This window comes from Rutilus rutilus (genome assembly GCF_951802725.1).
Source record: "Rutilus rutilus genome assembly, chromosome: 4".
Lineage (NCBI taxonomy): Eukaryota > Metazoa > Chordata > Actinopteri > Cypriniformes > Leuciscidae > Rutilus > Rutilus rutilus.
The window spans coordinates 43,741,604-43,749,963 of record NC_140212.1 but is presented as its reverse complement, the minus strand read 5'-3'; the positions used below and the strand labels follow the sequence as shown (position 1 = coordinate 43,749,963).

General features: G+C 38.1%; 1 protein-coding gene across 1 annotated transcript; it reads left to right on the top strand.

Moving 5' to 3' along the window:
• Positions 1 to 1,638: 1,638 nt before the first annotated feature.
• LOC311290052 (uncharacterized protein) lies at positions 1,639 to 8,360 on the top strand. Its single transcript, XM_084408356.1, has 3 exons — positions 1,639 to 1,706; positions 2,140 to 2,333; positions 7,113 to 8,360. Exons 2-3 carry the CDS (start codon positions 2,213 to 2,215, stop codon positions 8,216 to 8,218), a joined length of 1,227 nt encoding a protein of 408 aa, XP_084264482.1. The 5' UTR covers positions 1,639 to 1,706; positions 2,140 to 2,212; the 3' UTR covers positions 8,219 to 8,360.

Sequence of the window (8,360 nt, the reverse complement as noted above, 5' to 3'; positions counted from 1 at the left end):
CTTTCACAGGTTATTAATGTTTGTTAGTCATAAATGAAAAAATTCACAGGTGTCCACTTTACATTAAAGGGTTAGTTCACCCAAAAATGAAAATTCTGTCAGTAATTACTCACCCTCATGTTGTTCCAACCATGCAAGTCTTTCGTTCATCTTCGGAACACAAATTAAGATATTTTTGATGAAATCTGACAGAATTTTGACTCCTCCATAGGCTTCCAGTGTGACCGAAACTCACCGGCCCAGAATAGTTATTAAAACATCATTAAAATAGTCCAAGTAACTACAGTGGCACTACATTAAGTTTATCATGCGACGAGAATACTTTTTGTGCGCAAAAACAAACAAAAATAACGACTTTATTCCACTTTTCATTTCCTTCTCTCTGGGCCTCGTAGTGTTTTTGCGCTGCGCGTCTGTGTTGCACGTCATCACGCAAAACACACATGACCGGCGTCGGCCAATAGTGAGCCTACGTGGTGACGTGTGACACAGACGCGCTGCGCAAAAACACTACGCGAACCAACTAGAGGTCGAGAGAGAAGGAAATGAATAGTGGAATAAAGTCGTTATTTTTGTTTGTTTTTGCGCACAAAAAGTATTCTCGTCGCTTGATATACTTAAGATTGAGCCACTGGAGTCACTTGGACTATATTAACGATCTCTTTAATAACTTTTCTGGGCCAGCAAGTTTCGGTCACACTGGAAGCCTATGGAGGAGTGAAACATGGCTCAGATTTCATCAAAAATATCTTAATTTGTGTTCCGAAGATGAACGAAGGTCTTACGCGGTTGGAACAACATGAGGGTGAGTAATTACTGACAGAATTTTCATTTTTGGGTGAACTAACCCTTTAAGGTTCACTGGTAACTAATTGTAAAAAAATGTAAACAAAATTTTTTATTATTAATATTTCATCATGATCAGGCCAAAACTGAACTCAGCAGAATAGATATCAGGATCCTGCCACCCCAGAGCCAGTCAAGTCAACCACTGTCATCTTTCAGTCAATCAAGTCAATTCCAGCGTCTTGAGTCTGCCGAGTCAATCTCCGTCATCCCCAGAATCAGTCAAGTGTGCTCCTGTTATTTCTCCTACTTCATCCAAACCAAACTTTCTCAAACCTTTTGGGGCCATGGACCACTTATAAGGTAGAACATTTTCCAAGGACCCCTCATAATTAGCCTATAACAGCGATTAAACCCAAGGTTAGTGTGTGGGTGGGAGTAATGAACACATTATAATTGTTTTATTGCATAACCCCATTTTTATGCACTTTTTAATAACATTGTTTTTTTATTTTTTTTGAGTTGGTGGCCCTAAACATTTTTTAATTAGATTATCAAAAACAATAAAGGTATGACAAACTCTTAAAAAAACAAAACATCAAACTAAATTTGGTTTGTTATTGAAAAAAATTCTTCTCGACCCCTTAAATTGTTTCTGCACACAAACATTAGTTTAGCCATTTACAGAATCTCGCATATTAGATGTAGTTCAGACTAGTTATCACTGATCAACATTCATTTAAATATGTATTTCACCAAGAATGCAACTCTGAACGCCGCTGATACATGTTTTATTATTTGTGTGAGAATTGCACATTTCTGATTTTAGTGTGTGAACGGGACTTTTATTTTGGAGTGGAGGTATGACATCATAAAGCGGCGCCGATCTCCTGCATCTGTTGTGATTCTGCTGAAGAAAGGTTTGTGTTTTAAGCTTTTAAAGTGTTTAAATCAATGCAAAGTGTTTAAAAGGCAATTTAATCGTTTTTACAAGCTATGCCAAATAAAAAAAATTTTTGTCTCTTGCTGGTCTCCTGTTGGTCAAACAACGCAAACGTGTGATGACAAATTTTACTAAGTGTATATCTATGTAATCTACAAATCAATAAATGTTGCATAGAATTTCTAATTCATATGAACCTAATGTGTGATCATGTAATAATTTGTAATACTATTCTGAGTATTTTATGAGTTTTTAATCTAATCAGATCATTTAAGTCCATTAACTCTCTCTCTCTCTGACTGACTCTCTTACCAGTGAACTTAACTACTGAACTAGATCTGATTGAGACACACTCAGAGAATTAGTTTGCATTTATTTTTCTTTCTGGTAATTATTCTCATCTTAAATAGGACGAAGTGTTAATAAGCAGAGGAAAAACTCATGGTGAAGCAACTGAGATCCACGTGACACACTATTATAAAGATGGCTTTTATAAAAGAGGAGATTGAAGACATGAAGATGGAGTTTATTAAAGAGGAGAATGAAGACGTGAAGATTGAAGAAACATTCAGTGTGAAACAAGAAGAAACTGAGGAACAAACAGGTCAGTTTCATTCTCAAAGCTGAACTCAGTCATTTGATCCTTATTAAAATGTCCAGTTCTACAGAAATGAGTGATATATTTTTGAAGAGTGTCCTAATTAAAGTGGTTTTATTTGACACTGAGCGGGTCGCCTCATGTAGACAGACATGTTGAGATCACATGACCAGACAAATACTAATGCTACTTCATACTTAGAAGATCCGATTTCCATTTTGGACATCCGTTATTTCAACTATTATTTTGAGTAACATTAAAATCAATATCTACTTCTTTTTATGTAAAGATATATTTATTGGGAATGTACATAAAAGTCTGATATATGTAAATGCACTCGGAGTATTAGCACATTCCCTTTTCTCATTGTAACAATTCACAAGAACATGAAAGAGAAAAAAAAAACAATATATTAAGTAAATGAAATGGACAATTATTGAGCACGGTTAAACATACAAATACAATAATAAAAGACAAGTCGTAAATAAAAATAACAAAGTCCAGAAGTAAAACAATAAAAAGATAATAATAATAATACATAAATTAGTCAGTCATCAGTGTCTAACAGGGGTAAGGCATCAAGAAAAGGGCTCAGCACTGGAACCGTTTCACAGCTTGTATCAGACTGTCACGGCGCTCAAGCAAATCCACCATATTTTTTACAAATACTAATGTTTAACGCAATGCACTAATTAGCAATTAACATGGGGGAGTGACTCAGAACTAGTGTTGCTTTCTTCAACGAAAATTATGACTAAATGTCGTCAACAAACCTTTATCACCTGACAAAAACTAGACGCTACGTAAATACTGGTCATGTGACGATGACTATAATTAAATGTATAATGCCATATTGTTGACGAATAAAACCGAGTCTAAATGTGGTTTACAAAATAAAACCTATGCTAAAATGTCTCTTCATTTCCGTTGACCAAAACGAGATGAGACGAAATGTTATAACGTCACGACAAATGAGAGAGTTGTGCGTGAGCCCATAAATTTAATCTTTGTCGGCTTTGAATTCTGGTTTGTGATCTGGTCACCCGATTATCAGCGAATTTAACAATATTCCATTAGTTATTCCATATAGAAAGCTTGAAATATCTACTTTTAAACAAAACAATTCAAAAGGAAAAGAAATCTACTATACTCTCTGCTTATGTAGGCTAATCCGTATGAAATGTGCAGTTCTCACGGCGAAGATAACAAGTCAGCATCGTCAACTTCATCTTTGCAGCCCGACACTGACACAGAAAACACTGTTTTTTTTATAAACAATTAAAATGTCTCATTGATATATTTGACACATTCATAATCATTACTTTTGCCGGTTCTTTGTGACAGCTATTATGTGCGTTACTGGTAGCGTAACCCTCCGGTTACATGAACGCGTCACCACATTAGCACGGAAAACATGGAGATTTTATTTTAGAGAATAATCGCACAACCTATTCGATATTCTATTATCATATAATATATAAATATGATATATAAAAGGTTGTAAGATAAGACTCCATCTCATAATTCTTTGGTTTTTACCATGCATTCGATCTAAAAAGGTCAAAGGATTGTGATCTGTGTAAACTATGATGGGACCACAAATTGAGCTCAAGTAGACCTCAAAATGTTGAACAGCCAACACAAGGGCTAAAGCCTCTTTTTCAATAGTCAAATAAGCCTGCTTATGGTGATTACATTTTTTTTTGAAAAATAGCTAGCCGGATGTTCAATTCCATCAGCATTTTCCTGTAAAAGAGCTGCGCTATAGCACCATAAGCACTGGCATCAACTGCAAGAAGAAACGGTTTCTTAAAATCAGAAGCAACGAGTACAGGAGTATCAAAAGCACTCTGGCATTGTTCTGACCTGAAATGGTTTCTTTGGACTCAATAAATCAGTCAAAGGAGTAACTACACTGGCAAAATTCTGACAAAACCCTCAATAGTACCCTACCATTCCCAGGAATCTACGGAGTTCACGACGGGTACAAGGTGTAGGGAAACTACTAATTTTTTTATTAGTATTGTTTTACACAACCCCGACCAACCACCTTACCCAAATATGTCAAGGTGGCTTTTCCAAACTCGCACTTGGCAAGGTTAATTGTTAAATTGGCTTTGGACAGACGTACAAGAAGTTCTTTCATTTGGTCAAGATGTTCAGACCAGAAAGAACTAAACAATACAACATCATCTAAGTAAGCCTGGCATCCTGACAACCCAGACAGTACTTGATTTACCAATCGCTGAAACGTAGCGGGAGCATTTCTGACCCCAAAAGGCATAACGGTGTACTGCAGGAACCTATCAGGTGTAACAAAAGTAGACAATTCCTTAGCACGAGATGTCAAAGGCACTTGCCAATAGCCTTTCTATAGGTTGAATTTGCTGACAAACTGTGCAGAGCCAACACAATCCACACAATCATCAATTCTAGGTAAGAGGTAACAATCAGGTTTTGTCAGTGTATTAAGCTTCCAGTAGTCACGATAATAATTATCGGGATACAAGGAGAGCGCCAAGATCTTAAACTGGGTTCTGCTAAATTATGAGCAAGTAATCTACCTCTTTCTGAAACAACTGCCTTTTTACAGGGTTTAGTCGATATGCATGTTGTTTTACAGGTTGAGCCATACCAACGTCAATGTCATGCTCAATGTCACGAGTTCGGGTAGGGACATAAGAAAAGAGAGAGGGAAATGAACTTACCAACTTAATAATATCCTTCTTCTCTGACTGAGACAAATAAGCAGTCAAATTAGCAAGAACTTCAGAATTGTGGAGTCGCCCTTCCTCTACTCCTCGAGAAGGACGTTAATTTCATCCGTAGCTATTGGACCCGAATTTTCCACCATCTTCTCAGATACCTCTGAAGTGCTCTGACCAACAGTTGCAGTAGTTGACACAATATCAACAGACAGAGAAGTCACAGGAGTCATTTACGGTTTTAATCAATTAATATGACAAACCTATAGTTTCTTTCGGCGGTCAGGCGTGTTTAATAGATAGTTGTTATTGGGAAAACATTTTGCATTCGTATAAGGTCCAATAAACCTAGCCTGGAAAGGACTAGTCAAAACTGGTAACAATGCCAGCACTTGGTCACCTACTTGAAATTCTCTGAATTTAACCTTGCGGTCAAACAATCTCTGCATCTTCCCCTGAGACTTACCTAATTTTCATTGAGCAATAGCTCTAGCTTCATAGAGTCGGAAACGAAAACTACTTACATAATCTAAAACCATTTTCTGGCGAAACAAAAGTCTTCCATTCATCTGCCAAGACAGCAATAGGGCCCCTGACAGTGTGTCCAAACACTAACTCATTAGGACTGAAACCTATGCTCTCTTCTACGACTTCACGGATAGCTAATAACATCCAAGGAAGTCCCTCTTCCCAGTCACAGTCAAGTTCAACAAAATAAGATCTCAAAAGTGACTTATGGAATCTTATGACTTATGACTTAAGTCTGATGGAATCTTTCTAGCGCCCCCTGACTCTGAGGATGATAAAACACTTGAGATGTTATGTGTGACTTTAAGTTGTCGAGACATGAAGTTTGACCCTCGATTAGACAGAAAATTTTTCGGAATGCCTTTAAAAACGATTTAGTAGTAATGGATCTCAAGGGGTAGGCTGCAGGATAACGTGTGGACTGACACATTACAGTAAGTAAATAAGTATGTCCAGCCTTAGATTGTGGTAAAAGACCAACGCAATCAATTATCAAATGCTCAAAAGGAGTTGCAACAGCAGTAATAGGCTGTAAAGGAGCCAACGGAATTTTCTGGTTTGGCTTCCCGGTCATTTGACATGTATGACAGGAGCGTATATAATTAATCAAATCACATTTGACCCTAGGTCAATAGAATTCTCTCAAAACCCTGTCATAGGCGTTTTGTACACCCATATGACCAGCCGATGCCCTCATGAGACAGCTGCAGGATGGCTTGACGAAAAGATTTGGATCATAGGATCTAGTAAAATGTCAGAACGCATAGGTTGTTTTTAATCAGTTCTGGTCACGTCTTTCTTCATTCACCAAAGAAAACAGATCTTGGAGGGTGCAGTGTAGAGGAACTTCCATAAACCCCATCTCAAACCCTCTAACCAATACATGAGTTCCAGTAGCAATACTATCAGACAAAGGCAGAAGTCCTTCCAAAAAAAAAAGACTGCGAGGCTCCTGTATCTCGATGGACACAAACAGGAACAGTCTTCTCAGAGCTAGGCAAAGACAGAAGGTCCCTTCTGTAAGAAATGGTGCATAATCATTATGACTCTTAACATTCTCCAAATCGAGCAAGACTATGGCTATTCTCTATTCTCTAAGGACGCTTTCACACTAGCACTTTTGGTGCGCACCCGGGTTCGAATGACGTCAGAGTTCGGTTCGTTTGGATGATGTGAACGCTGTCTTCCGAACTCGGATGCGCAGCCACGAACCGTACTCGAGTCTTATAATTTAATTAAATAATTAAATAATACAAATACAAAACGAAAGTAAAAGACAGCAGCCCCTCACGGACGACTGCTGTCACAATAAAACAAAACACAACACAAACTCAGGCCTGTTCCTGTCTCGCTCTTCACTGTCGTCGCTCCTCCTTTATGCTTACGCTCCTCCGAGAGAGATACCGCTCTCTCAAGGCCCTCGGCCTCGTCCTGCTCGCCACAAGGATCTAGGATACATGTTTTTGGTTTTGATGCCTTAAATGTGTTAATGTCTTGATGTCTGTTGTTTTGTGGCATTAAACTTAGGTTAACTTGTATTTGTCTCTTTTAGATCTGACGGCATTTAAATTGGAAAGTGAAATGGAAGAGAAAGATCAGTATGGGAAACATCATGATTGCAAAAATGGAGAAAAATCTTTTAGTTGCTCACAGACTGAAAAGATTTCCTCACAAAAAGTCCCTCAAAAGACTGGAAAGAGTTTCACTGAAAAACGAAACAAAGTCCATATGAAAATTCATACTGGAGCAAAGCCATTCAAATGTAATCAGTGTGAAAAGAGTTTCACAAGAAAAAGCGGCCGTAACAGACATGTAAAAATTCACACTGGAGAGAAGCCTTACAGCTGCCAACTGTGTGGAAAGAGCTTTACAGAAAAGAGACATCTTAGAATCCACATGAGTATTCACACTGGAGAGAAGCCTTTTACCTGCAAATTGTGTGGAAAGAGCTTCACTGATAAACGAAACATTAAAGTCCACATGAGAATTCACACTGGAGAGAAGGCGTTCATCTGCCAACAGTGTGGAAAGAGCTTCACTCAAAAAGGACATCTTAAAGGCCACATGAGAATTCACACTGGAGAGAAGGCTTACACTTGCCAACAGTGTGGAAAGAGTTTCACTCAAAAAGAACATCTTAAAGGCCACATGAGAATTCACACTGGAGAGAAGCCTTTTACTTGCAAATTGTGTGGAAAGAGCTTCACTAATAAAGGAAACCTTAAAAAACACACAAGAATTCACAATGGAGGGAAGCCTTTTACCTGCAAATTGTGTGGAAAGAGCTTCACTGATAAACGAAACATTAAAGTCCACATGAGAATTCACACTGGAGAGAAGCCTTACACTTGCCAACAGTGTGAAAAGAGTTTCACTCAAAAAGGACATCTTAAAGGCCACATGATAATTCACTCTGGAGAGAAGCCTTTTACCTGCAAATTGTGTGGAAAGAGCTTCACTGATAAAGGAAACCTTAAAAAACACACGAGAATTCACAATGGAGAGAAGGCGTTTACCTGCCAACAGTGTGGGAAGAGTTTCACTCAAAAAGAACATCTTAAAGGCCACATGAGAATTCACTCTGGAGGGGTAAGACTTTCTACTGCCAAGAGTGTGGAAAAAGTTTCACTCAAAAAGGAAACCTTAATGTCCACATGAGAATTCACAACAGAGAGAAGCCTGTAAGCCCACGCTCAATCGGCCCAATGGAGGCATCCAATCAGCGGGGAAGGTCTCTGCATGTTAATGTCTTTTCTCGTGGCAAAGTAATTTGATTAAACGAAATACATTTTCTCATGTG

What these genes read in the sequence shown, in the direction of transcription:
- LOC311290052 (XM_084408356.1), top strand. Translation starts at nt 2,213, where the DNA reads ATGGCTTTTATAAAAGAGGAGATTGAAGACATGAAGATGGAGTTTATT. An exon ending in AGAAACTGAGGAACAAACAG is followed by an intron (nt 2,334 to 7,112) that starts GTCAGTTTCATT and finishes TGTCTCTTTTAG; the next exon opens with ATCTGACGGCATTTAAATTG.